The 17,890-nt window shown below is 33.4% G+C and overlaps 1 protein-coding gene across 3 annotated transcripts; it reads right to left on the bottom strand.

Annotated features, from left to right (window-relative positions):
* Positions 1-1,379: 1,379 nt before the first annotated feature.
* On the bottom strand, positions 1,380-17,644 carry LOC128246384 (protocadherin-15-like). 3 transcript variants are annotated; one of them, XM_052964571.1, is made up of 12 exons: positions 17,531-17,644; positions 14,300-14,425; positions 13,502-13,573; positions 8,465-8,637; positions 8,124-8,210; positions 7,874-7,963; positions 7,320-7,424; positions 6,866-6,994; positions 6,439-6,615; positions 5,384-5,495; positions 4,858-5,012; positions 1,380-4,432 (listed from the first exon to the last, which is right to left on the bottom strand). In XM_052964571.1, the coding sequence occupies exons 2-12, from the start codon at positions 14,400-14,402 to the stop codon at positions 4,244-4,246; spliced, it is 1,392 nt and encodes a 463-aa protein (XP_052820531.1). In that variant the 5' UTR covers positions 14,403-14,425; positions 17,531-17,644; the 3' UTR covers positions 1,380-4,243. The 3 variants fall into 3 exon arrangements, with proteins under 3 accessions (XP_052820531.1, XP_052820538.1, XP_052820544.1); XM_052964578.1 differs by lacking the exon at positions 17,531-17,644 and adding an exon at positions 16,746-16,860; XM_052964584.1 differs by lacking the exon at positions 1,380-4,432 and having other exon boundaries at positions 4,891-5,012; positions 6,439-6,508.
* Positions 17,645-17,890: the final 246 nt, after the last annotated feature.

The raw sequence follows: 17,890 nt of genomic DNA, 5'->3' as shown, positions 1-17,890 counted from the left end.
GGGGTCACATATTTTGTATTAAATTTAAAACTTCTTGTTTCAAACTACAAGGCCGAAAACTTTAATGCTTGTTTTGTAGCATCATATGATAACCCTCTACCAAGTTTGTTCAAAGTATATGCCTTGGGTCAAAGCTGGCACCACCCATTTTGACTTTCATTCTTATTTTTGAAGCTACAGCAATGTCATTATGACCATGTGTACAGTGTTGAGAAGAAATATCAATGGTGCCCTTGTATGCCATTGACTGTGACATTTTGACCTATTTTCTTATTTTTGAAACAACAGCAATGCAATTTGGACCATGTGTACAGCTTTAAAAACAAATATCAATCTTATCTTCGGATGACAATGACGGTGACCTGTTGACCTTCTTTATTATTTTTGAAGCTATATCAATGAAATTTGTACCATTTATATAGTCAATCTTGTTCTTGAAATGACAGTGATTGTGACCTTTTGGCCAACTGATGACCTCATATTTTAAAGCTACAGCAATGAAATTTGGACCATGTGCACAGTTTTGCAAACAAACACAAATATTGACATTGACAGGTGACCGTTTGACCTACTTTGTATTTTCGAAGCAACAGGAATAAAACTGTGACCAAGTGTACAGTTTTGAGAACAAATGTGAAGCTTATATACTTGGTGTTTTTAACATTATCTAATGGTCCGCTACAAAGATTATTCAAAGTATGCCCCTGGATTTAACATGGCCCATGTGTTGAGGAAAAACACTGACTGAAACCGAAATTCTTAGAGAAAAAAAAATGGTTGTGTAAAATTGTCTATTGGTAACAAAGGCTTAAAACATTTATTCAGGTGTGCAATTGTGGGTCATTTTTTTAATATAACATAAACAGTAGTTCGATATCCATGAGTGCTCGGTCCCTCGGTTCCTTTTGAAAACTAGCTTGATCCATGCATGTGTGAAAGGATTATGGCCCTGAAAAGTGTGTAGCCTTATTCAAGTATCTCTAAGGGAGACAACTTTTGCAGATAGTGGTGTATTAGTGTAGTGTTTGCCTCCCTTTGCATTCACTTTGAATGTTGGCTCAGTATATTGCCTGTTCCTACAATTCACAAATGAGCTATTGTCACTGACACATCAAAATAGTTCAATAAACTAATCTCCTTATTACATTTTCAGTCCTTATATGTTTATAACTTTTAACATTTTCAGCTAACCCAAACACAAAATGTTCCCAGTGAACTATTGCCTATGATCCATACATATGCTATGGATTGAAAATGAAAACAACAGGGTGAGGAATCGCGTGACTTAAAGGGGTTCTCATATGGGTCACCACTGGTCACAACCGATGTAAACAAACAATGAAGTGACGTTAGTTTCTAAATAAAAACAAATACAGAAATAATATATGAAACTATTTATTAGCCTATTAATGACTATGCTATTTTCTGCTTCTACACGAGTGAATTATTTAGATGTGCTTGTGTTTTAATTATGCAATCCTTGGCCAAATATTCAGCGTCCTTCAGAGTTCTTTATCAACAACAACAACAGTAATTGCCTTTATTGCATACGCGATACAAAATATTGCAATAGAATTAGATGCCACAACATTAATAATCACGTGATGATGTCAAAACAAGCATACACAGATGCGACATAAATAAACTAACTTAATACATTTTATCAACAAATGTAAAATCTACATACAGCAAAAGAAATATATGTAATTGCTCGGCCTCACTGAGTGGTTGGTAAAAAGTGAATCTTAACAAAATAAGCACGAGGGCCACGGGTTACTTTTAATTGTTTATAAATGATATGTATTAATGGAACACTGTGAGTTGTCAGTTTAGGATTATGATGAATTTAATCTTTATGCAAAGATCCGAATGATTAAAATGAAAACAAAAACATGAAATAAACAGAAGATATAAACAGAAAGATAATTGTGGAAGTAAACACATCCACGACGTTTGGTTGGGTTTGATGAATCAAGTAGTTTTTCATGGACAAATGAAGAAGCAAATCTCTGTGTTGTAATATGATCGTGATATTGTGCTTTTGTTGTTATTGTTTTTTGTGTAAGGAACATCTACACGAAATTAAAGATATAGTGATAGGTAAGTGCTATATTTTTACATTTTAATAAAATACTCAGCAAATGCACCCAGTTTACTTAAAACTGTAGTATTATTTGATTGCAGTACTCCTCGATAGTTCAATATATTTGGATGCATACGAAAACATTAATATTAATGTACTTAAATCGTTGTTCATTCAAGTAGCTACAGACAAGAGGTAGTGGAAACGATCTCCCAAATATCTTTTGTCACATAAAGTACTCTATCTTTCTTCATAAGGGGAACTATTCAAGCGTCCTTTGTCCATGTAATGTTCATGGTTCTTAGTCTACAGGATATGGCTTGTCTTGAGGGGATCATTTTAAGTTAGGCTCAAGCTGCATATGATCCTTGATGACACAATGTTTCCCTTTATTTGAAATTGACATGGACTCTGACCATGTTTAAATAAAATGATCCAGTAAAGCTCGTTTAATTATATTGCTTCTGTTCTTGTAACGTATTGCGTGCCGACTTTCATACAGTTATGAGTATCCTGAGTTGTTAAGTATATATTTTATTGTATTTAACCATTTATATTTTATCAGGGAGTGGAGCATTGCATTATATACAAAGGAAGGGTTAATATTGGTATCACCTAAAATAAATTTATTTCAATTATTCTAGCATTCTAGCCAGAATTGAGAATTGGTGTAGTTCCCCATATAACATGTCCGCATGTGTAGATTTTCTCCATTTGAAGGCTTATGGCATTTCATATTTTAATAGTAGTTTCACCATCCAATATTATAAATGAAAACAAATTTTATTTTAAATATTCTTTTTTATGATAACATCAAATTAGAATTAGAAAATGTAAGTTGCGTACGTGGTATTCGCACTTTGGACACTGTATTCTCATTGATTTACATCAACGTGCTTTATTTCTACTTAACATACAGTTGCATTGCAATTATTTTTCATAAGGTTCATGCACCATCATTCGCCACCCATTATATCCCACTTCCTGTGAGGTCATACACCTGTTATGACTCGGCCTGATGATGTAACAGCTGTAAATATAACACGTGGAATCCTGCGCACAAACCCTACAGCTTCCGTTATGGGAATTGAGCCTAGGCATTTATGTGAGTAGTTTTAGCATTTTGGTCATATTAATGACTTTGCTATTCTTTGTTGTTATTGTTGCTACTGCTGATTTGGTCTTTAATGGAAATGTTGACCAACTCTGTTGACAACTATGGTATTGGTGATGTTGATGTAATTCATAAGCTCATTTTAAATGATAATTTAAAAAAAAAACATGACCGACGTATTCATGTATAAAGGCCCGTGCGATGCCGATAACAACGCAAGCACTCGCAACATTTATTTCCCTTTTTGACACTGCTAATTAAAATCTATGGTTAAAACAAGTGTCACATCATCTTTAGTTGTAAGATTCCGTTACTGACATGTACGTTACCGAGTATTGTTTTGGAAGAAATTTCAACGTTAATAAAAAAGATGTAAATGACTAACATTATCCCATTTTTTCTATATATATTTTTTTGAAATTGGGTATAAAATTTATTCGTGATCAATGTTATATCCATATGTCATTGATGTTTTTGATGCTATGTTGATGTTGATGTTGGTGTGTGAGCGTCAATAAGACATGTTCGTTACGAAAAGGTAACGGACATGTCAGAATGAAACCACACTTTGTAAAGCAATTGTAAAATAAGTGTACTCCAATACCACAGGATTTTATAAATGTATATTCAAACATGTATTGCCTGCACGCAGGATTTGTTTTATTCGATAAGATTTACTTGAACACAATATTAGTATAGCTTTTGTTAAAAGAGCCCTGCTATTTATAAAACAAGTAAAATGTGGTGCCAATATTAGTTGAAACTTTTCTTTTAATTAGCGATTGATATATCCCTTAAAACATCATACTATTATCGAAACGCAATACACAAATTATTTCCGAATATAATGAAGGGTGTTTAAATTAATAACGTCCAAATATATGTGTAATTTAATACATGTTTATTGTAAGTGATACCTCTAACTTTTAAATACTATCTACTTATTGGCTATGATCAATGAGGATTAAAACTGATTACTATTGATGTGAAGAACCTCCGCTGTATGAAACATTTCCTCTCTTTTTACCACCCAGTGGACATTTCTATCAAAAGAAATTGTAAATTAAAAAGAAAAGGAGTGGCCCAAAGATGTATGCATTGAAGCTGTTGGAGTTTGAATTACTACCGGTAGTGTTCACGTTGGTAGTACTACTGGTAGTGTTCACGGTGTTAGCCTCAAAATTGGTCTGAATCACAGCTGTTCGATATTTGGTCTGGTCATCAACTTGTTCGGCCTGAAATAGTGCAGGCATTATCATGTGGCTTCCTTTGTAAGCCTATTCAAAAGATTCCTTCAACTGTTTGACTTAAATTATTAATATGACATTTGCAAAGAAAATTACAGACAAATACGGGTTTCAAATAAAATGCTCCAAAAATAGTTTTAAAGACAAATGCGTAAGACGCCCAAATTAAAGAAATTAGAAATGTTCGGCCATCAAAATCATACAGAGCATGGACAGTTTCTATAGAGATTATCCAATAACCAACATTCGACATCACATAATCATTTTAAATGAAATGGTTAACATAAAAAAGCAAATAACTTAAAAATAGGCAAAAGAGTGACATAAACATTGGCTTCAAAAATTATTTCTGTTGTGTCCATAAAGAGCAATAAGGAAATTAAAATTGAAAAAGCCTGTTTAATTAGTCCTACCCTCAAAATGATGTCGAAGCACCTGAGGTCCTGTAGATTTATTGACGAGATTTGCGTGACTATTGCGGAATAAACATCGCGACCTGTAAGGTCGGTTACCGCTGTGGGCCCCGAGCTTGTTACTGCAAAATGATTCTCGTAACCGATGGGGATAGCTGTAAAATGTAAATTAAAGTGACACTCGTATTAAGAATCAATAAATACACATGATAAACATACATACATTTTGAGTGATAAACCTTTAACTACTTACCAAATAATGTTTTATGGAAAATATTAATTACTGACAACAATATTGTAACCGTTTATTTAATAGCTAAAAGAACGCACAAATATTAATTGGCTGTTGTGTCTTAAAAGATTTTCAGTGATCAACTACTGCACCTTTCTTTCAAAATAAACACGCTATCCTTCATAACAACCATAAAAACTCATGCAAATTCATTGAAAGCAAAAACATATCAAAAGTGAATCTGTGAGGTTTGAGATAAATAACTGAAACAAGATATATATGCAAAAGCCTCACTTTTCTCAATTACAAAGTTGATTTGGCCGTTCAGCCGATCCAAATCGAAAGCCTGAATGGTCCCAGGCGTGGTTTCTGTTCCATCGATCAAGGGAACAACTGATAATACTCCCTGAAAATGGAATTCTTAGTTAGAATATACTTGCAATGACATTTTAACCAATAAATTTGCCTATTGGCCTTAATTATAGTTACCATGCTTAATTATATTACGGTAGTTCAAATATCCATTTTGACAACATCCCCAGACTTGACCTCATATTTTGACAACATCCCCAGACATGACCTCATATTTTGACAACATCCCCAGACATGACCTCATATTTTGATAACATCCCCAGACATAATTTCATATTTTGACAGCATCACCAGACATGATATCATATTTTGACAACATCCCCAGACATGACCACATATTTTGACAACATCCCCAGACATGACCACATATTTTGACAACATCCCCAGACATGACCTCATATTTTGACAACATCCCCAGACATGACCACATATTTTGACAACATCCCCAGACATGACCACATATTTTGACAACATCCCCAGACATGATATCATATTTTGACAACATCCCCAGACATGACCACATATTTTGACAGCATCCCCAGACATGATATCATATTTTGACAACATCCCCAGACATGACCACATATTTTGACAACATCCCCAGACATGACCACATATATTGACAACATCCCCAGACATGACCTCATATTTTGACAACATGACCTCATATTTTGACAACATCCCCAGACATGAAAGCACTTATCATAACCTGATAAGAACTTCAACTTGCCGTATGGTGGCAATTATTCCTACTATAAATTATGTATTTTTGCAACTTACCATCATTCTGGACGGTATGGAAGCTGATCATAAAACTTGATACATTATAGTTCTGCAGGCATTTTTCCCACTTATTTAAAAGTTAATCACACTTGATACAAAATAATCCTGCAGGCATTTTTTCCCACTTGTCTAAAAGAAGTTTAACTAGCTATATGCTGGCAATTAGTTCTTCTGTGTGTTATTTTTCAACTTACCGTATTTCCTGACGTGATGGAAGATGAATACGTAGCAACGACGCAGGAATCGGCGAGCCCCTGGACTTGCCTACAGCCAGAATAGTAGAAGGTTGGGCTAAGATCATCGCTGTCTTCAACATTAATTGTCAAAGTTTGCGTTGATGTCTTTTGAAGCGTTACATCAGCATTGTTGTCCTCGAAAAGTTTAACTTTATTTAACCTATGAAGTTTATTGTTATTTTGCTGTATTCTTTATCAGAACAATAATTATTTTTATAACTATATACATGTAATATAAGATTATAACTACATGCAAAAAGGCACATATTTACGAGAAAAAATTCACGTTTCTTTCATGACCAATTTCAGGTGTTGTTCGTGTACAATTATGTTACAATATATATTTTTTGAATAACACCACTAAAATAAACAAACATAAACTTACTCTTGCAAGGATTTCCAAAAGAAACTGCGTCTTTCCGGCTTCATACAATGACTCATAGTCTAGAGCCCGGAAAAGATCAACGGCACCCAATCCACTGTCTTGGATTCGGAAAATATCATTGCCTGGAGGCTGAAAAAACAACAAATTGTTGTCCGATTGGCTGAGCACAGAAATATGATATAACTTCAATCATATTTCTCATTGACGATATTCAATGGCCCTTTTGTTCATACATTGCTTCATAGTTACAAATAAAATATTTCACCTTTCTCATATTTATTTTTGTTTGCTTTTTGAAAAATAAACTTAAATAAGAAGTTGCAAAATTTGTTGTAAAATTAAAAATCAAGTCTTCATCATCATCACCTCAACCTTCACAGTTATGCACAATTATGCAGAATGATACAAAAATGAATGGCCCCCGATAATACTGATAAAACACATTTATACTTACATAGTCTTGCCCAGAACTAATCGAAAAACGGATTTCCATGTTTTGGTTGGCATCTTTATCAGAAGCTACAATGTTGTCAAAAACTGTGTTGGAGATCGGCAGTGCCTACAAAAGTAATTTGATAAAAAAAAAAAAATATTTAACAACATCAATTTCTTCAAAATCCCAATAAGGTCATTATTTATTGGACGTGTCTTAGAAGTAACAAGCTATCAGACTGTATTTTATAAATGTTCTAGATCAATTTATCTTTAATGGACAATAAAATTAGTTTACCAATGCAGCGAGTGGTAACATTAAGTCTTAATTGTCTGAGAATATGGATCAGTATATATTTCATTATAAAGAATTTCTTTTGTATTTCTTGCACTGGCTCTTTAGTTCAACTGAAACAGACATTAAAATCTTTGAATGCCAAAAACACTTATTTATAAAAAAAGAATTCATAAAAACTTATTTTATGCTTTCTGGCAAATCATACATCCAACGCATAAGTTTTGGTATTTTTAACGATAACCCTGGTCTGTCAGATATGTTAAATAACGAATACATACCTCTTTAATGTTGACGCTGTATGATGCACCTTGGAATTCAGGAGAATTATCGTTGGCGTCATCAACTAATAGATTCACTGTGAATGTTTGCTGTTAACAGAAATAACATTTTGAATATAATATCTTTATTTAAATTTATATTTATCTCAACTGAATTTAACTATGCAGCAATAAAATGCACATTTATGATGTAACAATAATAGTTTGGCAGATGAAAATCATAGTAAAAGGAAAGACAAGACAATCTTACCACAAAGGTATTGGTGCCGTCAGTGTATTCACAGTTGAAATTTAAAGCAATAATATCCAAGTCGTCGTTTGGTTCTGCATCAATCCCCTAGGATGTTAAAATGTGTTAGTAATTTACAATTTGAATCAACAGTTTTATAATCGTTACTTTAAATTCCAATGTGTTTGAAAAATGCTCTCATACGAACAAAAATGCAGAAAAATATAATCAAGCAATGAAATGATAATAATTAAAAATATATCAAATCTTGTCTGATTTCACGTTCAAATTTGGAATCAAAGCAGGGTTTCCAATTTTTTGGCTAATTTAGTAAAATACAGTTAAGAATTATTAAAACTTACATCCCTGTTGATCTCATTATCAATTGAAATGACATTATAGTCGGTGGAATCCCTGAAGAACTGTATACCATATTGGTTTACAGTCGCTTGATCTGCGGGATTCGGAGTTGCGAATGTCAAACCGTTACCGTGCAGAGGCAGAATAACAGTCTGCCCCTTATTGGCCTGGAAGTCTGAAGTTCAAAAAGGATAATATCAGAATAAATAGGGTTCATCTGTCGTAATTAGTCAACAAAATATGCCAGATTTAACCCTGCTGTCTTTTGTTGTAAGATGTAAGCCAGCATATGATAGCAAAATATGCCATTTTGTTGCAAGACGTAAGCCAGCATATGAAGGCAAAATATGCCATATTTAACCCTGCTGTCTTTTGTTGCAAGATGTCAGCCAGCATATGGTGGCAAACATGCCAGAATTAACCCTGTTGTCTTTTGTTGTAAGATGTAAGCCAGTATATGATGGCAGAATATGCCATTTTGTTGCAAGACGTAAGCCAGCATATGAAGGCAAAATATGCCAGATTTAACCCTGCTGTCTTTTGTTGCAAGATGTAGGCCAGCGTATGATGGCAAAATATGCCATTTTGTTGTAAGATGTAAGCCAGTATATGATGGCAGAATATGCCAGATTTAACCCTGCTGTCTTTTGTTGCAAGATGTAAGCCAGCGTATGATGGCAAAATATGCCAGATCTAACCCAGCTGTCTTTTGTTGCAAGATGTAAGCCAGCATATGATGGCAAAATATGCCAGATTTAACTTTAACCCTTTTGTTGCAAGACGTAAGCCAGCAAATGATGGCAAAATATGCCAGATTTAACCCAGCTGTCTTTTGTTGCAAGATGTAAGCCAGCATATGAAGGCAAAATATGCCAGATATAACCCTACTGTCTTTTGTTGCAAGATGTAAGCCAGCGTATGATGGCAAAATATGCCATTTTGTTGTAAGATGTAAGCCAGCATATGAAGGCAAAATATGCCAGATTTAACCCTGCTGTCTTTTGTTGCAAGACGTAAGCCAGCATATGATAACTAAATATGCCAGATTTAACCCAGCTGTCTTTTGTTGTAAGATGTAAGCCAGCATATGATGGCAAAATATGCCATTTTGTTGTAAGATGTAAGCCAGCATATGAAGGCAAAATATGCCAGATTTAACCCTGATGTCTTTTGTTGCAAGATGTAAGCCAGCGTATGATGGCAAAATATGCCAGATCTAACCCAGCTGTCTTTTGTTGCAAGATGTAAGCCAGCATATGATGGCAAAATATGCCAGATTTAACCCAGCTGTCTTTTGTTGTAAGATGTAAGCCAGCATATGATGGGTAAATATGCCAGATTTAACCCTGATGTCTTCTGTTGCAAGACGTAAGCCAGCATATGATGACAAAATATGCCAGATTTAACCCTGCTGTCTATGTTGTTAGATGTTTGTATATACAGTCGAAACTCGTAGGCTCGATATCTCATGACTCGATATCCTCGATGGTTCGAACCAGATTAAAAGGACCGATTTTTTTTTACTCTTTGTTCATATAAAATTTGATCGGATGGCTTGAGGGTCGATATTTCTATACGCTCGATGTCATATTCGCGATCCAAATTTAGTTAGAATTTCACACTTTGTTTTGTTTGCTTGGGTCGATGTTGGGGGTTCAGGTAAGATTTGAACACCTTGTTTTGTTTGCTTGGCTTCATTTTGCACAAGGCGCAAACCGATTAAAATTGCTTAATTGGTATTATATCATTATCAAATTTAAATGATTTAACTGTTTCATGGTTTCAAAGTTTATTCATACACTCAATGCAAACAGAGTTTACGAACATGAGGATATTATAAGTGCTAAGTATAACGAGGCTTTATGCAGGCACATAGTAAATACATATATGAAAACAAAGTGTACAATGAGGTTAAAGTTGTCTAAAAAGAATGATACATTGAGTTTCAAATTACAAATAGAATTACAATATTCAATAATCGGAATCAAAATTATGGCAAGTTAAAACAGAAAAGTCAACATTATGCCAATTATCAAAATTCTCCGGAAGAGTAAGTACTTTTAAGGTATATAGCATAGGAGAATTCTCCCATTTAATACGCCGAATAAACGAGTGATATACGTTTTAATAAAACGTCATAATGAACAGTTTTTAACTCTAAGTGGTAAACGATTTTAATATGTGTTTAACAAATATTAATAGTTTCCTAAAATTATTTCTATTCGTACTTGTCAAGAGGTTCAGTAATTTAACATAACTTGGTGAAACATAAAATACGGGTTTTATAAACTTTTTTCTCAGATTTAAAAAGAAATCAGGACAATCTATTATATAGTGGTATTCGTCACCTATCGTTCTAATGTAACGCGTGCATTTTCTATTCTCGTATGGGACATCGACCAGTTTCAAATGGTAATTTGTGATTCCTCATTCGTATAACTTTTTGTATTTATGTCATAGGTGTTATAAAGATATTTTTTTCCAATTCAAACTTTCTTTTAATTGTTTTATAAAATCGGAAGCTTGTGGATGTGTTTAATGTTGTGTACCAGTCAGTAATAAACAAATCCTTTAACCTTTGTGATACTGAGAGTGCTAACCATCTACAGTAAGTAAATGTATGTGATAACCAAATTCCATACATTCCTGTTTATATTAACATAGTTTTAGTATTATTTATTTAGATTAATTTATTTTGACTCCCGTTATTTTGAAATCATCATAAAGACAATACATCGCATAGTAAAGTTTTGGAGACAATTTTATTTTCCAAGGTTGTACTTTAATGGCATAAAATGTGTTGTACTTTTTCCAATAACTCCAAATTTCCAAAAACCCCATATTTCACATCCATAAAAGTATTGGTTTACTTTACTTATCAAACAAATCAATTTGCATATTTTTCGGGAGGTATAATGATTTAGCTTTTTAATCAGACAATACATTGCTTTTGTAGCTTGGTTTGCAATATGATTTTTTTGGGCAGAAAGAAATGATCCAGAATGACTAAAATATATTCCTAGATACTTGCAACCTTTCACAGTTTCTATGTCCATATTATCAAATTGAAAAGTGTGATTTGTCATTTTACCAGATGAGAATATATCAATCTTTGTTTTATCAATATTTACTTTTAAATGCCATGTAAGACAGTTTGAGAAACATGCAATCACTTCAAGTTCTTTCTCTAATTGTTATCGTTATCCATGTATTATCCATGTATACTTTTGATTAGGCGACATTCGCATAAAATATAGAGCTGAATGGATGAATTCTTACAAATATCAAACGTTGAGCAATCTAGAAGGGCCTAGAGAAGGACCTGCCTTAAGAACTAAAGGAACAAAGAGAACACTTACTACTAAAAATTAACTTGAGAAGTATAAGGCCGTAATGGCTGCTGAGAGTGGACAAAAATCTAAAAACCAAATTGCAGAAGACTTCAGCATTCCACAAAATACTCTTTCAACTTGGTTGAAAAACAAAGACCAAATAAAAGCCAGATTCCTCCCCGGTAACATAGAGCCCGAACGTAAGCTAGCTCTTCTCTTGCGGAGATAGCGTAGCAAATAACAAACGAGGTAAACAAGAAAAATAAAATTCACATTCTGTAAGCAATCCCGCTTGGCTCGATACTCTCGAGGCTCGAAGTATTTTGGCCGGTCCCTAAAATATCGAGCCAACGAGTTTCGAATGTACTAGTAATTGAAAATTTAACATTCTGTCAGTTATGTTGCTGATCACAGATGAAAAATGGTTTTCACACCATTAAACTTATTTCTAGAATATAGCCTATCACAGTGTGTGTATACCACTTGATAAATTGCGTCATAAATGCTACGTCGGAAGGCAATATTGTGCTTCGAATGAAGACTTTAAACAAAGATAACTTCACTATTTCTTCACCATTGTAAATAAAACTTGCAGTCTACGCCGCTTACAGAGCCCCGCCTTCGGTCTTTTACCATAGTTTCATTTAGAGTTTAGTTTCTTAAAACACTTCGACAAACCTTTTCACAATACAGCCGTCTGACGGAGCACTGTCAAAACATTAAATTATAAACAGGTTTGTCGAAGTTTTTGATGAAACTAATCAGCATATCAAACTTCAGTAATAAAAAGAAGGCGGGACTCTTTAAGTGGCATAGACTGCCCTTCGTTTTATTTAAAATGGTGTAGTAAAAGAAAAGTTATCTTTGATTTTAGTCTCAATTTTAAGCAAAATGTTGCCTTCCGACGTAGCAACTATTGAGCTCATTTATCACGTGGTATACACACACTGTATCAACAGTCTGATATTTCCAGTCATTGAAAATGTCTTTTAATTAAGAAGTATTGAAGAGACCAAACCTGAATGATCAGTCAATAAAAATACTTTACCTATAAATATGCTGCCCAAGAGAAAGACTTCGAAGATCAAACAATTGTGAGACAAATTATCATTATTTTTATCAGTTTAGTGGTCCTGTGTTTTGAAGGAAACAGGAATACCCAGAGGAAACCCACTTGTCCAGCTTGGTGACCACAAACAAAACTCACATGCGCATGGATATATCAATACCTAAGTCGCATATGGGAGAGATGTCCATATGTCTTTATATGTAGGTAAAATATAAAAGATGTTAGAACAATAGATGTCTAGAAAAGGTATATGTATATATTCTAAAGATAATTTCATTCAGTGTTGAGTCAGGGTTTGCATGTTTTCATAACTAGAAAAGAAAATCTGCTTCAACAAAACCCAGTCTGTAGGAAAATATCTGCCCGCTAAAGTTAACTTTATTTTGTATAGGAAGTTATAAAGATGAGGTACAGTATAATCATACATTGTACAAATTTAGAATGAATTGAATAATAACACGAGGGAAGTTATTTTTGAAAGTATCAGCGAGCAAACAAGTACAAACATAAAGTAGAATTTTGCAAAAGGACTTTTAATCATGACTGCAACTTTTACCATACATTAACATGATATGGTGTGCATTCAAGTTTACTAACACATGTTTTTTGATACCTCTCTATTATCCATCAAAACATACCTGTTTCTTGAATGGTCAAACTGAACGTGTTTGTTGTTAATGTCGCTCCAGTTTCAAGGTCGTAGAGCTGACCTGAAAGAGTAAAAGAATCTCAGGTAGATTAAAGCTGCATAACAAAGACATCTTTAATACGTTGGTTTTGTATCCATTTGCATTCGGAAAGTTTCAATTTTCTATGAATTATGTAAAAGTAATATTTTTATATTAAAAGGCTTTGTAGAACTGCAAACAATTGTGTTATTTTTTTTACCAGTAATATGAATAACCACTGGCTACTAAATTTCAAAGATTGCATTTTTGTTTCCACGAAAACATATTTCAATATTTTCTAGTGGTTCATTGAAAGCTGGGGCACTCCCTCACACTTAAATTGTCCAAGTTCACCTTTGTTATGTCAATAAAAAAAACGCCATTTCACGTTTAAAGAAGCATTTTTTAATGGGGGGAGAACCCTCAAACACCTTCCCACATTTAAACCACAAATATTTTGGTGCGCATGTTCGCCCACTGGCAACATAACCAAGTCACACCACCTCTAACATCAAATCCTGGATCTGACCCTGATACTGATGGGGATCTATTGAGTACACTACGATAATTCTGTACTTTTTTTCAACTGAAAACGTCCTAAAGACCGTATCTTATCCAAACTACATATCTGTTTTAGTTAAATGGTTTACATTTCCTCCATCAAATAATGAAATATACTTTCAAATTATATCAAAATAACATGGGGTTACCATAATAGGAATTCACCTACATTGAATTTTAGGTCAACTTCCTTGAACAAAAACTTACATTGCCGGTCAGCAGCGGGTTTAACTTGTGCGTGTGTACTTCCTATTAGAAGCAATGCAAAGCCTACAACCAGTGGACTGGCGAGCTTCGCCATCCTTTTCATGTTCGTCTACTTCTGAGTTCTGCCTATAAATACAAATGTACCAAATAAGACAAAAACATCATAAGATAAATTTAAATACGAAAAATACAAGGTCTGAGATTTACTAATATTTTTTGAATGTTCAGAATTTTAAAAGTTTAAACATATCTATTAACAACTATGTGTTTCTTTGAATCTAAATCATATAAGATAATGATATTGGAAAAAAATTCAATCATTAACAATTAAATTTCTTTGAATTAGAATATATATTGAATTTAAAAAAAAATAACAACAAAATGATTACAATGACTTATATTTTGGTGACGAATTTGTTAGCTAGTGAGGACACAAACACCACAGGCTTGAGCGAACATGAGCCCTTTATTTAACACAATTGATTAACAAGGGCTCATGTTCGCTCAAGCCCGTGGTGTATGTGTAACAGAATAAGGTGCGTATTCTCGTAAAAATCGACGAGTAACAAAACGTATTAGAAAAGGCGGAATACGCAATTAATTTAAAACTGACACGTAATGAATTAATTTGAAAATTAGAAAACTCATTTCGTCTAATTCGGCGACCTCGACTCGGTCAATTTATCTAACCTGTTAAAAATAGATAATGGTTTCTGTAATTGGCCGATCATTTTTTGGAAGCAAGCAGATTTCGGGGTTTGACTAAAGACGCTTTCCGTTGATTAACGAGTAAGTAAGATGCTATACGAGTATAGACGTATGCAGGCGGAAACTCACGTGTTCATATGCAGGCTTTCCCGAAAACATGTAATCTTAAACGTGTTTGTTTTGAAAACCTAGAGTATTTTGTAATGTGAACTATACGCTAAACAGCAACTTTAAACACTCACTTTTAATCATGTTTAATTATGTAGTTGTTACCAGTTATTGTTTCCAATCACACTAACACGTTACGCCTACAGTGTCACGTGGCACCATAGTAAGGTTCCTCCGACAAGTATCCAGAAGCAGACGATAATAATACAAAGGTTTTACTTGATAACTAGATAAAGAAATGCATGCACCATGGTAAAACATAGCAATAAAAGCAAGTTTAACATTAAATTAGTTCATTATCATTAATTGTATGCAATGTATGATTCAGGTAGAAAAAATGTCTAAACTTTAAAATACCTTGTTTCTAAATAACATCGGGATTTTGTTACAGTAGAATAACAGTGTCTACTTTAAAACTCAAATTACGGGAAACAAAATATTAATTTATTTCCTTTTCGAAAGTCAACAAAAAACAACGCTTGTTTAGATCCATTGTCAATACTCAATGGATTTCGCTGTTTTTCTTCCTTTCTCCATTAAGAACAACCTGTTTTATACAAGTGTAATGAATTATTGATATAACTACCTTAATGTTTCTTTCAATGAATTAATATCGGTATTAAATGAAATGCAAAACTGTTCTAACCAGCAACATCACATGGACGTTAGAAATGACCATAGTCATTATAAATGCACAGGGCCAACTAAACTTAAAAGCAAAAGTATATGCTTCGGATTTAACGCACAGAAGGGAATTTCAAAATAAAAATAAATCGCATGATATCGTCAATGTAATGTGATAGATACAGTACGAGTTTTCTTCAAAGGTGTCCTCTTACAGACGTAAGAAGCCGTTTAGCTTTGTCAGAGACTAACGGAAAATATACGCATATTATGTACGGTTACATTAAGACATTTTGAGGGCTGAAATAGTCTTCTTAAAGGTCCCTTGTTATCAAACAAATGCAAAAATACATAATTTGAGCAGCAATAAGGGAAAATGTCAGTATTTAGGATTTCCTCAATTGCCTTTACTATCTCTCAGTTATGAGAAACATACTTTGTGTTAACTATATAGAAAACAGCGTAATTACATTACTTTTGAAATGTGCAGATTGTCGGAGGTCATGGCGGATACTATGTTTATTAAATTAACAAAAGATAATGCCTCAAATTACTGTTATCGCTTTAGAAAACTTTACAAAAAGTTGATTTTAAACATATCCAAAAAATGCCTGCAGTTTTGTGATAATGCGTCAAATTACTTTTATCGCTTTAGAAAACTTTACAAAATTGATTTTAAACATATCCGATAAATGCCTTCAGTTTTTAGGATAAAGAATTAAATGCTTGTATTTTGACTTTAAAATTGATAAACTAGTTTACAATTTGTATGCAAACCTCTCTTTTACAATCCGTTCTAAGACTAGAATAGACTAGATTTATCAGCATACGTTGGCTCTATGTTATTCTCTGACTGGCTAAAATCAGCAAGTTTTGCCGGAGCATCAACAAAAAATAGATTAATATTTTCCGAAGCACGATGATAAAATGTACACACACTGCTTACACTAAATTCTTGGTATCTTTTTTATTCACATATCTCCAGATATTGCATTTAAAACATGTTTCAAATCTATCGCATTGGCAACATCTATATGCGCTGTTTTGTATCGACTTTACCGAACACATTGTGACACTCAAAATGTGAGGCGGGAATAATATTACAAATAAAACATGGCTTTAGAGTATAAACATGTGTGTACATAACCTTGAACAGGGTTATAAAACAATATTGAAACACGTATGCGTTGTATGAAATCAAGGCGCAAATAACTGAGTAGATGTACAAGCAAACGCATCTTTTCAATATGCAAACATTTTTAACCAAATGATTAATACATTTTGCTGCATAACGTAAAATACAATCACATGTGTAGATTTGTTTTAAATGGCATTTTGAAACAGACATATGTATTATCTAACATGGGTAAGCCTTCAGTAATAAACAACTTTAAGTATCAATGACGAATAGAAGCTTTGTACAGACTACGTTACTATGGTATTTTTTTGTTCTAACCATCTTAAAGATTGGCTTAATGAACAGATAAACACCTTGATTGCACATCATTGATTTATCGAAAATGTTATTCAATTTCTTATATGCGCTTGTACGATCGGGAAAGTTGTTATTGCAGTGTTATAAAAAAGCTACTAGTAACTATAATGTAATTACCTCTACTTTCCGGTGTATTACTTGTTTCAACAATTAATCATGTAAAAGCCTTTTTTTCAAATCATAAAACTGATTCATACCCATATTATTTACAGAAAATGTTTCAATACTTCACTTACCTTGTGTCCTTTATTTTTTGTTAAAACACTTTATTCGGATCTGGATGCATTTAATGCAATATCTGTCAAAATACGAATAAACTTGATACGCCTAAAAGTGTTTCAGTATCACCACACCTTGTGTATTCTCATGTGACTGGCCGTATATAACACACACTTCTTTCATTATTGAGTCTAAATATTTCATTGAACCTTATGCGCATGCGCTTTACTGAAGTTTTTATTTTACTTATGAAAATGGATTTATTTTTTTAATAAAACAGTTTTATTTGTCGGCTGTCCCCGTAGTTATGTACTTAATTGATCTCTTTAAGACCCGACATACAAATGGAATTAAAATTCAAGCTCTGATCTAGTCCT

The sequence above is a fragment of the Mya arenaria genome, chromosome 2, assembly GCF_026914265.1.
Source record: "Mya arenaria isolate MELC-2E11 chromosome 2, ASM2691426v1".
Classification (NCBI taxonomy): Eukaryota; Metazoa; Mollusca; class Bivalvia; order Myida; family Myidae; genus Mya; species Mya arenaria.
This window is presented reverse-complemented; position numbering and strand designations above follow the sequence as displayed.

What these genes read in the sequence shown, in the direction of transcription:
- LOC128246384 (XM_052964571.1), bottom strand. Translation starts at nt 14,402, where the DNA reads ATGAAAAGGATGGCGAAGCTCGCCAGTCCACTGGTTGTAGGCTTTGCA. An exon ending in TTAGTTCTGGGCAAGACTAT is followed by an intron (nt 6,995 to 7,319) that starts GTAAGTATAAAT and finishes TTGTTTTTTCAG; the next exon opens with CCTCCAGGCAATGATATTTT. An exon ending in GCTTCGACATCATTTTGAGG is followed by an intron (nt 4,433 to 4,857) that starts GTAGGACTAATT and finishes GCACTATTTCAG; the next exon opens with GCCGAACAAGTTGATGACCA.